Source organism: Mercenaria mercenaria, chromosome 9 (assembly GCF_021730395.1).
Source record: "Mercenaria mercenaria strain notata chromosome 9, MADL_Memer_1, whole genome shotgun sequence".
NCBI lineage: Eukaryota > Metazoa > Mollusca > Bivalvia > Venerida > Veneridae > Mercenaria > Mercenaria mercenaria.
Window position 1 is genome coordinate 34997293 of NC_069369.1, and position 21537 is coordinate 35018829.

Sequence of the window (21537 nt, forward strand, 5' to 3'; positions counted from 1 at the left end):
AATGCTTGCAAAACGTATTTGCTGTAGAAGCAGTGCATGAAACTAGTCAGTTGGTTGTCTGTGGTGCAAGCTGAAATCACATCAAGTAAAATATTTCTTGTTCCGTTCCGTTCCGCAAAATACCATTACCTATATAGCTAATGGTACTTTGCGGAACGGAACGGAACCAAGTCATGAATAAAGATCAGCTGCATCTTATGTAGAAATGACTTATCTGAATATGTTATAAACATCAACAGAAGTTAAATCGTAATGTGTCAGATGTAATCATTACTTGAAGATTACAGCCTGACAGTTCTTCTTTTCACTTACAGATTGTAGGTGTATACTTGTTACTCGGATTCTATGCACTATCTAAAAAAAATTAGAAACTGAGAATGGGTGCAAATACTTGCAAAACGTATTTGTTGCAGAAGCAGTGCTTGAAACTAGTCAGTTGGTTGTCTGTGGTACAAGCTGAAATCACATCAAGTAAAATATTTCTTGTTCCGTTCCGTTCCGCAAAATACCATTACCTATATAGCTAATGGTACTTTGCGGAACGGAACGGAACCAAGTCAGGAATAAAGCTCAGCAGCATCTAATGTAGAACTGACTAATCTTAATATGTTATAAACATCACCAGAAGTTCAATCGTAATGTGTCAGATGTAATCATTACTCCAAGATTACCGAAAGAAAATTCTTCTTTTCACTTACAGATTGTAGGTGCATACTTGTTACTCGGATTCTATGTATTATCTAAAAAAATTAGAAACTGAGAATGGGTGCCAATGCTTGCAAAACGTATTTGTTGCAGATGCAGTGCTTGAAACTAGTATGTTGGTTGTCTGTGGTACAAGCTGAAATCACATCAAGTAAAATATTTCTTGTTCCGTTCCGTTCCGCAAAATACCATTACCTATATAGCTAATGGTACTTTGCGGAACGGAACGGAACCAAGTCAGGAATAAAGCTCAGCTGCATCTAATGTAGAAATGACTAATCTGAATATGTTATAAACATCACCAGAAGTTAAATCATAATGTGTCAGATGTAATCATTACTTGAAGATTTCAGCCGGTGTAATGAGGTATTTCGACCCCCATAGAATAACGACCCCCGGTCATTATTCTATAGAAAATGTGACTCCTTTCCTGTAAAATATTGACTCCCCTTATAACAAAACTGACTCCCTTTGAAAACTCTAAAGAATAACGACCCCCAGTCATTATTCTATAGAAAAACTGACCCCTCCAAGTAAAATACTGACTCCCTAAAGATGACTCCCTTCGAATCTCATAGAATAACGACCCCGGTTATTATTCTATAGAAAAAGTGACTCCTTCCATGTAAAATACTCACTACCGAAATTACTACATTCGAACTCTCATACAATATCGATTCCCGGACATTATTCTATTTAAAAAAGTCACTCTTTCCGTGTAAAACACGGGCTCCTAAATAGACTTTCGACGATAATATCTATTAAAAAGTGATCCCCACCAAACCTAACGGACAATTTTACTCGATCTACAACTGTAATACCCTCCATTGCCAATAGTTAACATTTTGATTGTACTGCTACTACTGTAGCCGCTACTTCTACTGCTATTACTACATGTACTTCTACTACTACTACTACTACTACTACTACTACTACTACTACTTCTACTACTACTACTACTACAACCGCTACTGCTGATACTACTATACCTGCTTCCACTAATACGTCTTGTACATCTACCTCTTCTTCTACTGCTGCTGTTGTTGCTGTCACTTATTCCTCTGCTGCTGCTGCTGCTGCTACTGCTACTACTACTACTACTACTACTACTACTACTACTACTTTCTATTGTTGCCGCTACCGTACTTTACTGCCACTGCTAAGTATTGCAACTTCTATTAATACTAAGTTCTATGCTAGCAGTTTCTTGTGCAGTTTTCTTCTGAAGAATTACTTCATACCGAAGTTTGCAGGGATTATTGACACTGGTGTGTTTTGTGAACGTATTGTGAATTGTTATTTTCCTGAAAAAAAAATGTATACACCAAGATATAGCGTCTAGAAATAGAATCCCTTTTCCCGTTGCGGAATGCTCTGATTTCTGTGTCAAGTGATTGTATCTGGGGCTAATGGTCAAACGGAAGGACGGACGGACGGACAAGGGCAAATCTATATGCCCTCCCCCCCCCCCCCCCCCCCCCTCGGGGGCATAAAATGCAGCAATTACGCCTTAGATACACGAGATATCACTAAATTTGACCAAATGACCGGGGGTCGTTTTTTATGGGAATCAATATTCTTCGTGAGGTTAAGTTTACTTCACGTGGGGGAGTCATAGTACTATGATCTGGAGGTCATAATACTATGACCGGGGGGTCACTTTTTCTATAGAATAATGACCGGGGGGTCATTATTCTATGGGGGTCGAAATACTTCATTACACCGGACAGTTCTTCTTTTCACTTACAGTTTGTAGGTGTATACTTGTTACTCAGATTCTATGTACTATCTACAAATTTAGAAACTGGGAATGTGTGCCAATGCTTGCAAAACGTATTTGCTGCAGAAGCAGTGCATGAAACTAGTCAGTTGGTTGTCTGTGGTGCAAGCTGACATCACATCAAGTAAAATATTTCTTGTTCCGTTCCGTTCCGCAAAATACCATTACCTATATAGCTAATGGTACTTTGCGGAACGGAACGGAACCAAGTCAGGAATAAAGCTCAGCTACATCTTATGTAGAAATGACTTATTTGAATATGATATAAACATCACCAGAAGTTAAATCATAATGTATCAGATGTAATCATTACTTGAAGATTACAGCCTGACAGTTCTTCTTTTCACTTACAGATTGTAGGTGTGTACTTGTTACTCGGATTCTATGTACTATCTAAAAAAGTTAGAAACTGAGAATGGGTGCAAATGCTTGCAAAACGTATTTGTTGCAGAAGCAGTGCTTGAAACTAGTCAGTTGGTTGTCTGCGGTACAAGCTGAAATCACATCAAGTAAAATATTTCTTGTTCCGTTCCGTTCCGCAAAATACCGTTACCTATATAGCTAATGGTACTTTGCGGAACGGAATGGAACCAATTCAGGAATAAAGCTCAGCTGCATCTTATGTAGAAATGACTAATCTGAATATGTTAAAAACATCACCAGAAGTTAAATCATAATGTGTCAGATGGAATCATTACTTGAGGATTACTATATGACCCTCTGGACGGGGCCTCTTTTCCCCCCAGATGCATAGCTTGAACAATCTTGTTAGAGAGCCACTAGGCAATGCTACATACTAAATATCAAAAGCCTAGGCCTTGAATTTTCGGTCAAGAAGATTTTTAAAAGTTTTTTCCTACGTAAGTCTATGTAAAACTTGAGACCCCCAGAGCGGGGCCTCTTTTCATGCCAGGGGCCTAATTTGAACAATTTTGGTAGGGAACCAAAAGGCAATGCTACATACTAAATATCAAAGGTCTAGGTCGTTTGGTTTCAGACAAGAAAATGTTTAAGTTTTTTTCCTATATAAGTCTATGTAAAACGTGGGACCCCCGGGACGGGGCCTCTTTTCATCCCAGTGGCATATTTTGAACAATCTATATAGAGGACCATTAGATGATACCGCAGGCCAAATGTGGCTTGTGGTTTTGGACAAGAAGATTTTCAAAGTTTTCCCTATATAAGTCTATGTAAACCATATGTGACCCCCAGGGCGGGGCCATATTTGACCCTAGGGGAATAATTTGAACAACCTTGGTACAGAACCACTATAATTTGAACAACCTTGGTAGAGGAGCACTAGATGATGCTAAATACTAAATACTTCATGTGAGGAAGCCATCAAGCTGGCTTAAGGAAGGTCGGTGGTTCTACCCAGGTGCCCGCTCGTGATGAAATAATGCACGGAGGGGCATCTATGGTCTTCCTCCGCCATCAAAGCTGGAATGTCGCCTTATGACCAATAATTGTGTCGGTGCGACGTTAAACCCAACAAAGCTCATGACCTGTGGTTTTGGACAAGAAGATTTTTAAAGTTTTTCCTTTCGGTTGCTATGGCAAGAAGAAATCTACATGGAATTCAATTCCTTGAATATTTTTTAAAGAAGACGATCGAAGGAACATCCCTGTGAAGTTTCATTAAAATTGGCCTGATGGTTTAGGAGGAGATGTTGTTTAAAGGAAAGTGTAGACGGACGGACGACGGTGAGCGATCAAAATAGCTAACCTTGTGCGTTTGGCTCAGGTGAGCAAACAAGAACACTTCAACAAAAATTCAGTTCTGTTCTTAATAATATCAATTCATAGATTGTATTAATGCATTTACTCACTATATACAAGCAAAAGTATGGGAGAAAGAACATTGAACCTATCCGAAACCACAAGGGTAATACCATGTAGATATTTCTGATGGCCTGATTTATTATACCTGTACTGTATATAGTTCATGAGAAGATTTCTTTACAGAAACATATAATACATGTACTAAATTTACAATTCTAAACATTTATATTTCTATGTGTATCCAAAGTGATAAATCTCTGTCAGAAAAAAAACTCTGCTTTGCAACGTACAGTTCTGGAAGGGAATTTTTTATAGGATTTCTGTTTTATTCTGCTAACACCCCTGAAACTAGTGTCATGCAGTGACATTAGTGTTAAACAACGGTCGAATAATTTGTTTTAAAATGCTTAAAAATAGTTGTATATGTAAAAACTCGAATTTTGTGAATAATCTTAAAAGAACAAAAATTTACATGCTGTCATTATAGAAATGTTTTATATCTTACTAGATTGATAAAATCTTGCAGTGTCAAAGTAATTGCTTTTAAATGTCTGTTAATAGACTTATTGCATTTTATTACATAATCTTTATATCTGTAAGATAATAATCTTTTGACACGCAGACAAAGGTCCCTGGCCCCGTGAAATCACGTGAAATCTCACTAGGTATCGCGATATGCGAGATTTGTTGCTAGGAGACATGTAAGTTTCCTGCAATATCATTGGTTAATTTTATTGTTGTCATGAAACTCATAAAAACTCAATGATAACAGAAAATCAGAAGATTTTTACCTACGAAATAAGAAGGACATATACTTCTGTGTTTCATGTCGAGATATCCGACTAGATAATTAGAAAGTTTTAATTAATTTAATTGTGTTTATAGAAATTATTGTTATTATGTGGATATCCATATATTGATGTTGAAAACTGAATAAAAGAAAAAACAGAATCTGGATTTTGCTAATTCCCTCAATTAAGCGGACTTAAGTTAGACAAACAAATAAATATTCGAAAAACAGAATTTGAGCTAAAAAAAATCCCCAAAGAAACTTCACGTAACACACGCAGCGTTACACTTGGTGCTAGAAACCGGGTACAAGGAGCTTCTATGTTCACTTGACTTTCTTGGTACCATCACAAAAGCGAGTGCATCTACACGTAAAAAATTTCGAACTTGTGAATTCAGAAACAGGTGGAGATAATTCTAGCTGTAAAGATGAATATTTATGGACATAAACCGGAACTCCGTAAACAGAGCAAATGGATTAATAGGAATGACAAAACCAAACATAGTGTCGTGTGTACGCGGTGTGGACTTACACACATATATGAGAAGTGCCGCGCGCTGTCCGCTATGTGCAATAAATGTTTGGAACAAGAACATTTCGCTAGAACCTGCTCGGCAAAAAGAGTGCGAAATACCATCACAAAATCAGCAAGACAGCAAGTACGAGACAGGCTACGAATGACAGAATTTGTGAACCGAAAACTAATGGAATTGGTATTTCCATTCCATGAGGAAGACGACATGTTCTTCATAAGTTGTATAACGAATACATCCCTGCTTCAACGTAATGGATCGAGAAAACGACAATGTCTGAACGCAAGCATACTTGCTAAACAAACGCAGGAGGAACTGGACAAAGTAAGAAATTCCCTTGACGAGATCAACCGAGAAAAGGAGGTACTAATCGCGGAAAATGAAAAGCTGAGGAATGCTACAGCTGAGATGGAGTCCAGTGTAGCAGAACTGAAATTGGAACTGGCGTCTCAACAAAACGAGTCTCAGAAAGAAGACATTGAGGCGGTCAGTCAGTCATATAAGAAACAAGATGACAATTTAGAGACACTCCTTCTCTGGTTACATGAAGATACAGGGAATCGCTTCAAAGGATCGGCCAGTGAGCAACTAATGCAGTATTTCTACCATTACATATCCGTAAGACGGAATCACGAAGAACAGTTGCAGAAATTGACAGAAACTGTGTCCGAGTTAGCCAAGAATGTTAATTGTGTTAAAGAACGAAACTGTGATCTAAACAAAGGCAGAAATACTGGCAAAAACTGGAATTACAATAAAAGAGGACGTGGTTATGTCAGGAGATAACAAATATTTATAGTTGGTGTATCGACTTAAAATTACAAGGACTGGAAATTATAGTTCAAATGTATAAAAAAAATCTTCCTTTTTGATAGCAGTGTTAAGATTCAGTAAATTGCATGATAATTTCTAAAAAAATATTATAATAAACATATGTATATTATTTATATTTCATTTCACGGGAGTGAAAAAAATAGACGCGGGGGTGATGTCATGCAGTGACATTAGTGTTAAACAACGGTCGAATAATTTGTTTTAAAATGCTTAAAAATAGTTGTATATGTAAAAACTCGAATTTTGTGAATAATCTTAAAAGAACAAAAAATTTACATGCTGTCATTATAGAAATGTTTTATATCTTACTAGATTGATAAAATCTTGCAGTGTCAAAGTAATTGCTTTTAAATGTCTGTTAATAGACTTATTGCATTTTATTACATAATCTTTATATCTGTAAGATAATAATCTTTTGACACGCAGACAAAGGTCCCTGGCCCCGTGAAATCACGTGAAATCTCACTAGGTATCGCGATATGCGAGATTTTTTGCTAGGAGACATGTAGGTTTCCTGCAATATCATTGGTTAATTTTATTGTTGTCATGAAACTCATAAAAACTCAATGATAACAGAAAATCAGAAGATTTTTACCTACGAAATAAGAAGGACATATACTTCTGTGTTTCATGTCGAGATATCCGACTAGATAATTAGAAAGTTTTAATTAATTTAATTGTGTTTATAGAAATTATTGTTATTATGTGGATATCCATATATTGATGTTGAAAACTGAATAAAAGAAAAAAACAGAATCTGGATTTTGCTAATTCCCTCAATTAAGCGGACTTAAGTTAGACAAACAAATAAATATTCGAAAAACAGAATTTGAGCTAAAAAAAATCCCCAAAGAAACTTTACGTTACACACGCAGCGTAACACTAGTACAAATATGTTCTTTTTAATTATCTTTTATAATAAAGGAACACTTAAATAAATTTTACATACTGAATAAAGTTTAAGAGAGGATATTAACAAGAAACTTCAAGTAGTTCTCACATGGTCTAATGGCCAAACAAACAAACAAAAGTTTGCCTACCTACCTACCCTATTTTTTTCAGAGCCGTTAGCGGAAACAAGTAACATTTTTAGGCCTTACAGGTTTCATATTTTCTGTGATTTTTTTTATTTAAATATGTAATAAAATATCTTCATCAAGTAAGTTGAAAAAACGACAGTGTTCATTTTACTTGATTAAATAATATACGAGTCGAATATTATTAAATCCTTAACACATAACTAAAACACGTACCCGCAGAAACGTCGCAGGAACCGAATTAGATCTGTATAATAACTATGGAAGCATATCTATGTAGTTTATTCAACTTAATTTCTTGGATTAAATCAAAAACGTTTCCTTTGACACGAAATACTGTTGCTGTACGTACACCATGGGTGGTTTATAGTACAGAAATATGCATTCATTTGTACAGCGTTTTAATGAAAAAAAATTGTCAAAAGTGTTGCAAACTTCTGTCAACAGTTTTACAAAATAAAAGCAGGTCATTATACTGAAGTTACAGTTTTAAGTTGGTTCCGTTCCGTTCCGCAAAATACCAATACCCATATAGGTAATGGTATTTAGCGGAACGGAACGGAACAGGATAGATTTATTTTAATGACACTATTAAAATAATTTAATTGAGTTAATATATGATATTATGGAAATCCGTATATTAGTTTTTATTCATAACTGATGTTTTCGTAATTTTCAAGCCATATTTTACAACATTGCAGCTAGGGTCATTCTCAATTCATAGGCGATTTGCAGCACAAGAATATGCATGCGCTGACCTGTGGGACGTTTTTTCAGGGGAAATATTTGTCACTTAAATGGGATAAACCATGAACGAAATAACTTTCTTTGTTGGTTCCGTTTCGTTCCGCAAAATACCAATACCCATATAGGTAATGGTATTTAACGGAACGGAACGGAACATGATAAATTTATTTTTAACAGGACTGTGAAATACTTCAATTAAGTGAATTGATAATATAATAACGGAACTCCGTATAGTAGTTTTTATTTATAACGGGTGGTTTCGTAATTTTCATGCCTTATTTGTAACATATTATTATTGTAACAATTTGCGTTGGGGGTCAGGTCATGGATGATTTGCAGCGAAAGAATATGTGTATTTGAATTTGTACTAAGTATATTTACTTAGTATGCTTTCAGTTGTGTACTTTTGTTTCTTACTATATTCTGGAGTGTGATGTTTGGTGCAGGTCTTAAGAAGACGTACATAATGCTCTGGTTTTAGTTGTTTTAAACGATGGGCTTCCCTAGTCGTTGAAGAGTTAGCTCCCTTATATTGTTTCGACGCCATTTGCTTTGCTATACTGGGCAAATTTAGTCCATTTATGCGGCCCTATGTGTAAGTAATGACCCTTTTTGTTTTTCTACAATGAAATATGCATGTTTACGTTTAAAGGATAATCAAAACGAGCAAATTTCTGAATTATTTGATGCTATATTTTGGGTGTTTAATTTAAATTTCTTTGCTAAAAGCTTACTAAAATGCTGCAAAGACTGAGTATAAAATACTCTTTGAATGCTGACTGAAGTACACAAAAATCATACCAATCACAAATATAAGATTCACAAAAATAAGTCATTACAATTTACAAATATACTTGTAATAATACAAAACCTTTAGTCTGTTAAGCATTTAGCACAGTAATTTAACACCGAATCTTTTAAAACAGCACCATTCAATCTATAGTAACATTTAGTGCATTATGACCTAATGACCCGGACCGATTTATATACCGTACGGTACAGAGTTTAGCTAGGAATAATAATATAATGCGATATAGCGTCTAATAGTGCAGAAATTTGCTCAACTTAATTTACCTTTAAACATAAACATGCACATTTTATAGTGGAAAAACAAAAAGAAACACAAGTCAAATGGTTTATCGCGGCCAGAAATTTGTACAAACCGGACAGAAGTTGCGAAATTGTCATTTGTGCTGGAAAGAAGCGTTTACCATAATGTCCAGTACTGGACAGGTATAGTGACCATGCACGGACACAGCCAATTTTCTCAGAGGGGGTCCGATCCCCTGCCCCTCCCCCCCCCCCACCCCACCCTGGAAATTTTGAAATTTAGCACTTCATTTTTTGCATTCTGGGGCAGTTTTATGGACTAACCTGAATTTGGGGAAAATGATAAAATCAAGCTTTCTTGAAGGTAAAATTCTTAGTTTCTTTTAGATAACTAATATGAATTATGTCGGGGTCGTATGTAGCAGCAGCCGCATATACTTTACATGCAGTCCTAATGTTGCCTTTTTCGAAAAACATTTTCTTTCCTTCTTGTCTTCTTTCCTTTTTTAAAGATTTTCCAGAGGGGGTCCGGACCCCCGGTTCCCCCCCCCCCCCACACACACCCCAACCACCCCCCCTCTGGATCCGCGCATGGTGACATATCACGCTTTCTGTTTATGCAAGTAAACTTGTGTTTGGTTAAATTTCAACAGAGCACAATTGTCTGAACAGTGTACAAACTCATTACTGTTTTTTCAGGCAAGGGTGGAAAAAAAGTGGTAGAAAATGAAAGCAGTAACATTTTTATTAAAAAAAATAAGCAATGAGACAAACATTTCCAACATCTTTGGACGGTTCAAAAATCCCATGTTAAACATGCGATAAAGTCCGAAACGCGTGAAAATGTTCCGAATGTAAATCGGGTGAAGTAAGCGCTCTATGTATGCGTCTAGATTGATTAAACTGGGCGAGTCTACTTACTTATTACTTGAGGATGAAAAAAACGTGTTTTTTAAATGTTGCTCTTAAACAAGGGTGGCGGTTGAACTACTAAAAGTACAACAACAGTTAATTCACAACAAATCGTACGGTATGTTTTATAATCAGTAGAAGCTAGTCGTATTTACGCTTATGAGACCTGTTTCACCCACAAGTAAAGAATTCACAGGTCCATCATGAAATATTTTCCCAAGCACGTATATACTTGTCCTATTCAAAATGATCGCGGCCTCATCGGCCGCGATCAATAACTTACACCAAGGGGCCACATAAATGGACTAAATTACTAAAAATAAACTCGCCGAGGTTAGCATTGCAAATGACGTGAAACTATTTAAGGGAGCTAACTCTTTAACGACTAGTCAAGCCCATCAAGGTTCAAAACAACTAAAACAGTTTTCCATACATAGCACTATGTAGGTCCTCATAAGACCTGCACCAAATATGTCCTTTTCAGGGGTAAGACTTTGTAGACAGTACTGGAAAATTAGAGCCAGTCATTGTAATGACGTGGAAGATGAATATGGGATCTTTTCTTTGATGGTTCCGTTCCGTTCCGCAAAGTACCATTAGCTATATAGGTAATGGTATTTTGCGGAACGGAACGGAACGGAACAAGAAATATTTTTAGCGGCTTGTACCACAGACAACCAACTGACTAGTTTCATGCACTGCTTCTGCAGCAAATACGTTTTTCTGCAAGCATTGGCACCCATTCTCAGTTTCTAAATTCGTAGATAGTACATAGACTTCGAGTAACAAGTATACACCTACAAACTGTAAGTGAAAAGAAGAACGGTCTTGCTATAATCTTCAAGAAATGATTACATCTGACACATTATGATTTAACTTCTGTTGATGTTTATACCATATTCAGATTAGTCAGTTCTACATTAGATACAGCCCGCCCGCTTAGCTAAGTAGGGCGAGCGTTGGTTTACGGATCGCGGGGTCGCGAGTTCGATCCCCGGGCGGAGCGTATGTTCTCCGTGACGATTTGATAAAATACATTGTGTCTGATATCATTCGTCCACAACCTCTGATAATTCATGTGGGGAAGTTGGCAGTAACTTGCAGAGAACAGGTTTGTTCTGGTACAGAATCCATGAACACTGGTTATGTTAACTGCCCGCCGTTACATGACTGAAATACTGTTGAAAAACGGCGTTAAACCCAAAACAAATAAATGAATAAACATTAGATGCAGCTGAGCTTTATTCCTGACTTGGTTCCGTTCCGTTCCGCAAAGTACCATTAGCTATATAGGTAATGGTATTTTGCGGAACGGAACGGAACAAGAAATATTTTACTTGATATGATTTCAGCTTCCACCACAGACAACCAACTGACTAGTTTCATGCACTGCTTCTGCAGCAAATACGTTTTGCAAGCATTGGCACACATTCTCAGTTTCTAAATTTGTAGACAATACATAGAATCAGAGCAACAAGTATACACCTACAATCTGTAAGTGAAAAGAAGAATGATCTTGCTGTAATCTTCAAGTAATGATTACATCTGACACATTATGATTTAACTTCTGTTGATGTTTATAACATATTCAGATTAGTCAGTTCTACATTAGATGCAGCTGAGCTTTTTTCCTGACTTGGTTCCGTTCAGTTCCGCAAAGTACCATTAGCTATATAGGTAATGGTATTTTGCGGAACGGAACGGAACAAGTAATATTTTACTTGATGTGATTTCAGCTTGTACCACAGACAACCAACTGACTAGTTTCAAGCACTGCTTCTGAAGCAAATACGTTTTGCAAGAATTTGCACCCATTTTCAGTTTCTAATTTTGTAGACAATACATAGAATCAGAGTAACAAGTATACACCTACAATCTGTAAGTGAAAAGAAGACTGATCTTGCTGTAACCTTCAAGTAATGATTACATCTGACACATTATGATTTAACTTCTGTTGATGTTTATACCATATTCAGACTAGTCAGTTCTACATTAGATGCAGCTGAGCTTTATTCCTGAATTGGTTCCGTTCCGTTCCGCAAAGTACCATTAGCTATATAGGTAATGGTATTTTGCGGAACGGAACGGAACAAGAAATATTTTACTTGATGTGATTTCAGCTTGTTCCACAGACAACCAGCTGACTAGTTTCAAGCACTGCTTCTGCAACAAATACGTTTTGCAAGCATTTGCACCCATTCTCAGTTTCTATTTTTTTTTAGATAGTACATAGAATCCGAGTAACAAGTATACACCTACAATCTGTAAGTGAAAAGAAGAACTGTCAGGTTGTAATCTTCAAGTAATGATTACATCTGACACATTACGATTTAAATTCTGGTGATGTTTATAACATATTCAGATTAGTCATTTCTACATAAGATGCAGCTGAGCATTATTCCTGACTTGGTTCCGTTCCGTTCCGCAAAGTACCATTAGCTATATAGGTAATGGTATTTTGCGGAACGGAACGGAACAAGAAATATTTTACTTGATGTGATTTCAGCTTGCACCACAGACAACCAACTGACTAGTTTCATGCACTGCTTTTGCAGCAAATACGTTTTGCAAGCATTGGCACACATTCTCAGTTTCTAAATTTGTAGATAGTACATAGAATCTGAGTAACAAGTATACACCTACAAACTGTAAGTGAAAAGAAGAACTGTCCGGCTGTAATCTTCAAGTAATGATTACATCTGACACATTTCGATTTAACTTCTGGTGATGTTTATAACATATTCAGATTAGCCATTTCTACATTAAATGCAGCTGAGCTTTATTCCTGACAACCAACTGACTAGTTTCAAGCAGTGCTTCTGCAGCAAATACGTTTTGCAAGCATTTGCACCCATTTTCAGTTTCTAATTTTGTAGACAGTACATAGAATCAGAGTAACAAGTATACACCTACAATCTGTAAGTGAAAAGAAGAACGATCTTGCTGTAATCTTCAAGTAATGATTACATCTGACACATTATGATTTTACTTCTGTTGATGTTTATAACATATTCAGACTAGTCAGTTCTACATTAGATGCAGCTGAGCTTTATTCCTGACTTGGTTGCTATATAGCTAATGGTATTTTGCGGAACGGAACGGAACAAGAAATATTTTACTTGATGTGATTTCAGCTTGTACGACAGACAACCAACTGACTAGTTTCAAGCACTGCATCTGTAACAAATACGTTTTGCAAGCATTTGCACCCATTCTCAGTTTCTATTTCTTTAGATAGTACATAGAATCCGAGTAACAAGTATACACCTACAATCTGTAAGTGAAAAGAAGAACTGTCAGTTTGTAATCTTCAAGTAATGATTACATCTGACACATTACGATTTAACTTCTGGTGATGTTTATAACATATTCAGATTAGTCATTTCTACATAAGATGCAGCTGAGCATTATTCCTGACTTGGTTTCGTTCCGTTCCGCAAAGTAGCAATAGCTATATAGGTAATGGTATTTTGCGGAACGGAACGGAACAAGAAATATTTTACTTGATGTGATTTCAGCTTGTACCACAGACAACCAACTGACTAGTTTCGTGCACTGCTTCTGCAACTCATACGTTTTGCAAGCATTGGCACGCATTCTCAGTTTCAAATTCTGTAGATAGTACGTAGAGTTACAATTATATTGATACAGCTACAATTAAACTGTAAGTGAAAAGAAGAATAGTCTTCATTTGTCACTAACATGCGCCTAACCAGGACAATGAATCGAATGCAATAGGTTATTTTTTATCAGAGATGGTGGTCATATTAGTTTGAAAGCATTGTTTTTTACATTTTGATTATACCCCGTAGGGTGCCTCTTAACTTGTTCCGTTCCGTTCCGCAAAGTACCATTAGCCCTTAATATTCTTTTAAATGGAGTAGCAGATGCGAATATTTTCCATGATGGTTTCCGTGTAAGCAATCTTTGATGATGTAAAAATATTTCATGCCTACTGAAAAGGTTGGCATATTTTTCACATTACTTTGTATCTATACGTTACCAGAATGATTTCTCATGTAAACAGTTCAGATTGTCATATCCTCTTTTTTAACTTTATGATCAATACCTGTCCGGCGATATCTCAGATAATTCTCCCTTTAAAGTGTACTTACCTGATCTTAAAAGGGCCCATAATGCCTTTGTTTAAAATGAGGCTGCTAAGAACATAATATTCATTTTTTCTTGTCAATTCCTACTTTAAATAATTGATTTTCTATAATAATTGTCATAGGTTTGAATATTGGATAACATATTAGAAGGTATTATTAAATCGATTGTTTTCATTACATCTCTTTATGGCTCGGACTGTATAAGTTTATGTGTAATACTGAAATGAGCGTTTTTCTAACCATTTCATCAAGCATATTCTCTATTTGGACGACTACTTTATCTGATTTTAACATAAAATTAAAAGTCTTATGGAACTTTAATCGATTAGTCTCCAGTTGTTTTATAAATGCATAAATGAGCCGTGCCATGGGAAACCCAACATAGTGGGTTTGCGACCAGCATGGATCCAGACCAGCCTGCGCATCCGCGCAGTCTGGTCAGGATCCATGCTGTTCGCTATTAGTTTCTCTAATTCCATTAGGTTTGAAAGCGAACAGCATGGATCCTGACCAGACTGCGCTGATGCGCAGGCTGGTCTGGATCCATGCTGGTCGCAAACCCACTATGTTGGTTTTCTCATGGCACGGCTCAAATGTTCCGACGCACCATTCTTATTTTAAACCCTAAGAAGACCTAATTTTGTCTCTACTAGAATTTCATGAAAACCATTCTGATAATACAGTTACAATACAGTTATGCCTTAAGATGGCATGTTGATAGTTTAAGTCCTTTCCTGCGTAAATGAACTACTTGTCTAAGACTAAAAAGTATACTTCAGTGAGTTAGTAATGCATTAGCTCATTTGCTTTCTAAAAGCAATTGAAAAGGGTACTCCAAGCATGTAACCTTTCTCCACCAGTATTGTGATCGTTAAAATTTCAGTTCGATTTTAGAATAGCCTCTTTCATTCACATTTCACTAAGATACAGCCAAATATCTCTTACGATTGCAAGAAATATATTATAGAAATTGCTTGCTGGATTTTAGAAACATTCCTTTACTTTTTGGGGATAGGGATGGGTGGCGTGCTTCTTAATTCCATGTCATTGGCAAAAACTGTGCAAAATAAAATATTTACTTGATTAGTCGTTTTGATAGTAAATACCAAGGTATATGTCTGCTTAATGCAATTGTAACCATAGTAACTGTAACAAACCAGCTACTAAAGCTGGCAATATCCGTCTCCTTGTTGCAGGATGCATGACTTCTTTTATTGTTTTATATTTTAAGCTAAACGGCTATTCATAATACAGTTACGTAAGTTACGAAATGTGACATAAAACATAAACAGCCAATCTGTGTTAAAAATGTTACGGCAGTGTCAAAATAAAAAAAAAGAGTACGATTGTCAATGCATCTCGGCCATAACTATTTGTTCTTCATGAATATATTTATAAAGTAAGCTATGTGAGATTGCTTTGGTATGTTGTTTGTGAGACTGTATCGGTGTGTTGTTTCTACTTGTAGAAACTTATGCACCTATCATTATATGCATATCTTTATTATAGTTGTATAAGTAAAACGATTTTTGATATTTTACTGCCAATACTAAGACGTAAATGTAGTACTCAGGAATTATATATTTATAATGCCAGCCCCAACCCTCCATAAAGAAACGAGAGTACCAAGAGGTCTGCTAGGTGTAGTCCTCAGAAAAGATAACGGGAAGAGAGAAAGAGAGAAGCTCGCTAACACATGAAAAAGCATGACAAAATATCACAAGCGCTGTCTAACTCCACTGGCTCCGCTGGTGGGTGGGTCTTAACATAAGATTAGACCCCTGAAGCAACATTTCATATCCGTCCCCAAGTCCCCTTACTGATGCTACTCTATCTCGGAGATGCAATACAATAGACAGAACATGGTAACCACCCTGTTACACCATTCGTATGCTAGGGAGACTTCCCTAGTCTGCAACCAACACCCGCACTACCAAGACTGATGACTAGTAATGGTTCATTAGAACCATATACACAACTAATGGTGTGCTAACCTGTGTAAGTGGCAACTGGAACTACCAACTTATGTTTAGATGCATTAGGTCAAAACCCTTAAAAGATAACAAGGTTAAAATGAATAGAATATACCATATTCAACTAGAACGTGCTAACGTCCACATAAAATAGTTCGTAATAAATGGACAGACTCATGTGTGAAAGCAGCACACAGTCAGAAACGGATGCTTTAAACGCTATCAATATTGAGGACTCCTTTAAATGATACACTTTTAATGTAATTGATAACACATTTACAACAGACAGAATCATTTCATGAAATATATAATGCATAATGAATAAACCATATTTACTGTAATTGTTACTACATTCACAAAAGACAAGGAAGAAATATAAAACATCTTAGAAGATCATGTTAGGTAAAGTTATCATGCTACATAAATATATTTTAGACATCAGTAAATAATAAACAGGTCTATATATGGAACCATATAAAGACAGAACGGTTCAATATTTTACATTTTGAATGCATATAAAGGAAAATCGAATCTACATGTATATGATAATGTTTTGCTATCATATAATGAAAAGTTAGTTCGTATAAAGACGAAACGGTTCCATATATATTTTTATTCTACAATTTATGTAATGAGCGAATGAACCTATATATTCTTAAAATGAATGAATAAATATAATGAAAGGTATGTCCCATATAAAGATAAAACGGTTCCAAATATTGCATTTTCCAATTTAAATAATGAGCAAATGAACCTATATATTTTTAAAACGAATAAATAACACGCAAAATGCCCGTATAAGACAGCCACGGCGTTCCATATCAATAACCTTATGTAAGACGCTGTACGTGACGCATTAAATGTTCATGATAAAGAATGACGATGCATTATTGCTAAAGCGGTAAAATACAAGTGTAAACAGGTGTTACTCTAAAGTATTATGCAAAAATGAATAATAACCATTACCACCTCCATTTACAACATGCTTTGTGAAATGGAAATGCAACCATTTTAACATCAATTTTAGAATATGCTCTGTAAAGTGAAACATTGCCAGTTCAATCTTCATGTTAAATCTAGTTTGGCTACCGACTCGACTAGATAATCGTTTTTAATTGTTTTCGCACCAATATTTCTTGGCTGTGAATATGTTATGTTTTGAGAAGAAAAGGGACATACTTTTACAAAATTTGAATAGTTATTTCCTATCAACAGTATATAGATTCTAAACACAGACGTTTTTAAAACATGCATTGCGAAGTGAAAAAAACTAGATGAAGCTCAGCTCCATTGTAGAATATTTAGTATAAATGTACATACTACAGTTTTACTTTAAAATATTTGTAGGTAAAAAGTACGAGGAACGAAATAATGCACGCTCCTAATTTGGAAGTAGCAAATACAGTTCTAAAGCAATATTTGACAAACATGGAAGACTTGCTTGCGAGTATTCCACCTGGTTTTCCTGAGGTTACTTCCGCAATTACAGACATTCAGATGGTAAGTAATCATGTAATTCGAAGATAATGCAACTTAAAAATAGATGTTAATATAAATAACTACTTAGGAAATATGCAAAAATCTTTAATAGCTTATTCAAAGTTTGTTTTTTTTTTTTTTTTTTTTTTTTTTGTTTGTTTTTTTTTGATAATTGAAAATTTCGAGACGAAACACTATAGAGTTATTTGTTTGTTTAGTTGTAATGCGTTTATATATATATGGGACGATCCGTGACAATACCTGTATTATTGACAAAAAGGTCTAAATTGAGATAACAAGATATTCACGAAGAACATTCTTTTATCTTTCAAATCTAAACATTTGAAGAAATCATCTTCACTATTTCAAGAATAACAATGTTCTTAAGTAAGTCACTGAAGGCATTTTGAGACGTGACATTTAGAAAGTCACGAAAGCAGTATGCTGTCGTCGTGCATGTCATATATTTTTCAAGTCATTTATGTAACAAACTATACCTATCACTTACTAAACAACATACAATTGATTATTATGAAACAGTTTAAAATGATTTTACTGAAAAACTAAATTTAAGATGTATTTTTGTTTCGTCTAGGGCCTTTTATCTGTATACCTGTATATTTTTATGATACATGGGTGCTTTGGAATGTCCGTTGCCATGACAACACAAGTAACATTTATTTGCAAAAATATTTGGTAGCATTTGACGTGCCATAGATAACTGATATATTGGTTTCTAGTTTCTGCATGAACATAAGAAAAACAATATTTTTCCAGTCAAAAAATGTCTTTGAGGAAACCTATATAAGTGACATGATACAATTACTGCATAATAAGCAGTTTGACATAATTTGACTGGAATGTATGCTGTAGAGAACATAACGTTTCATTTCGAAAGTATCTGTTTATTGTGCGTATTAAAATTACTCCCCGTAGTTCCGCACAAAACATTATGTTTTACATGTTAATGCATGTATAATATCCTAAATTTTTAAGCTAAAGGTGATAGTAGAGCAGAACTGTTTATACAAACAAATGGCCTATGACGGGTAAAAAACTAAAATAAAAAGTGACTTACAAAACAACACTTGGAATGATGATAAGAAGGCCATTGTCTTTGAAAATGCCGTTCATATTTTCATTATTGCTTGTAAAAATGCTATATTCAGAGATAATTTATCTACATATGACGTTTTTAAATGTCTGATTGAAAGATACTTCCTAACATAAAAAAAAATGAAGAATGAAACTGTCATTATTTATTTAGAATTTCTCGGTGTGGCAAAGAAAATTCTCTAGAGCTTTCATTTTCTGAGTTAGATCCTCTGAGACTGGTAATTACTTTGAAATTATTTTTACAATTACCAACAAAGTAAGACAGTTATTACAGTTTTAAATAAAAGGCATTAATTTCTCCTGGTGAAAAATAATTTGTACCTTTATCAGTAACAAAAACGAAAAACAACTGTTCTTATATACCCAGAGAGAGAGACTGAATTTTAGTCTAATATTTCATTTCTATCACCGATTTCTTTACTTTTAGCTGAATAAGACGGCTTTTATCACGCCTAAGGATGAAAAAGAAATGAGACTCGATGCAATAAAGGAATTCCAGATTGAAAAAGATCGCATTATTCAGGAATTACAAACTAAAGAGAGAGAAATCAGTGCTCTGACAGACCAATCCAAATCTGAAATAAATGATGAGTTAAATGTTGCAAAGACAAATATCGAAACAGAAACAAATGCCAGTATCAAAGAACTACACAAAGACCTGAACTCAAACAAAGACTTGGCAATTCAAGAAATGAATAAATCTAAACAAGGTTATATTGACGAAATCAAAAGCACTGCAAATAAGGCTTTGTCTGAAATAAGTGAAAGCAAGACAGAAGCATTACAATCGATCACACATCAAACGCGACAAACAAAAGATTCACTGACAGAATTACACGTTAAACATAAGGATGTAGAAATGAAATTGGACGATCTAGAACAGACACTTTTTACTGAACAAAAGAACGTGAAGATTCTTAGCGGAAGAACGGATGTGATCGAGGAGAAACAGAAGCTTATGGAAGCAAACATTTCCAAATTAAACTCAAAACACACAGACTCGCCGAATGTAAGTATTCTGTCGGAGCTGTTATATCTCGATCTCTTCAGATTGTCCAACACAACATTTATGTTGTGCTAATGATACTTTTTAGTTTTTCAGTTTGACCATTTCGTCTTTGATGGTTCCAATTAACCCGCTTTCTAGCTTTGGGTATTTTTGGATATGTAGGCTGCTTTTTCTAGTTAGTCTATAATTTGTCCATAACCTAGAATCTCCTCTAAATTCTAGTTTGTTTAGTGTTGTCATTTGTTTTCCAAGGCTCGCCCATTACATTAACTGGGAACATAAAACTACGTCACTATGTCAAATCATAGAAAAACCTTGTTAACACTCTAGAGGCTACATTATTCTACTTAATCTTCATAAAACTTTACCAAAATATTTGTTTCTATCTCGGTAAAAAACTAGGCCCCTGGGTCAAATCATAGAATGACATTGTTAACGTTCAGAAGGCTACATTTTCTATTTGATCTTCATGAGACTTGGTCGGAATGTTTGTCTGTTTAAGATTTAGGATAACTTTGTAACTGGGTCACATGGCAAAAACACTGGTTATGAGTTCAAGTCATAGAAAAATCTTGTTAACACTTAAGAGACAACTTTTTTAGCCTGATCGTCATAACTCTTTCTCAAAATATATATCTGCATGAAATCTAGTTGAAGTTAGAATGCGGGGTACCTGAGGTCAGAAACTACGTCACTATTGTCAAATACTGAAAAACTTGAATGATGTTCTACCTGATTTACATAAAGCATTGTCAAAATGTTTGTCTCTATAAATTCCAGGCCAAATTAGCTACTATATTAATCTTGGTTGAGAACAACGTCAGGTGAACGGTTCAGAGCCCTCTTGTTTCTATTTTATTCAAATTAATATTTTTTACTCATTACACATGGAAGGAAAAATAAAATTTACAACGCACACAATTTAAACCATTTGTCATCACACGAGAAACGAGCGAATGGAGAGTTAAAAATACACATATTAGCTTGTATGAGACTTTATTTAATGTAGAATACGTTGATTGCAACATGTTATAAGCAGGAACGTCTACACCTTAAGTTTCTAGAGTAATTGCAGACAACTTTATGCATTTTATATAACAGAATGTGTATATTAAACAAAGAAATCTGCTCGTTCAGCAAGTTTTAATTAATATATGTTTAGCTATTCGTTTCAAGGAATTATGCCAAAATTAGACTTAAAATAGCTTCTTTATATTCAAATTCATACGTCCAATTTTACATGTCTTATTCTAGCCATAAAGACAGATACATTAATATATTTTGGGTAAGGCGGTGGCTCAGTCCAGTAGAGTAAAATTTCCAGTACACTTGCATTTAAGTTGTTGTTCTGTATTTTAAACTATTATTTTAAGACTCATTTGATTTTAAAAGCGGAGATACGGACACAGGGCGATCACAAATTGCTGATGCTACCTCGGAAATACGGACACAGCGGGATCACAAGTTACCCTATAATCACACAGATAATTGGTTGCTACTTTGCTTTTGAACCAACTGTAAAAATATTCTGCTATAAATGAATAAACAACACTATGTTAAGTTCACTTCATATATTATACCAATGTCCATTCATCAATAATTAAACTTTTATATAGATCTACCGAGGTACCATTAAGGCTGCGGTTAGATCGTCTTAATAAAGTCAGATCCACTGAGG

General features: G+C 35.2%; 1 protein-coding gene across 1 annotated transcript in view; it reads left to right on the forward strand.

Moving 5' to 3' along the window:
- LOC123546108 (uncharacterized) overlaps positions 1-21537 on the forward strand; it is a 38020-nt gene that overhangs the window by 1514 nt on the left and 14969 nt on the right. The window contains exons 2-3 of the mRNA XM_045332296.2: positions 17603-17755; positions 19278-19859. Of these exons, the coding sequence (XP_045188231.2) occupies positions 17603-17755; positions 19278-19859 (735 nt within the window). The remainder of the gene's footprint in view (positions 1-17602; positions 17756-19277; positions 19860-21537) is intronic.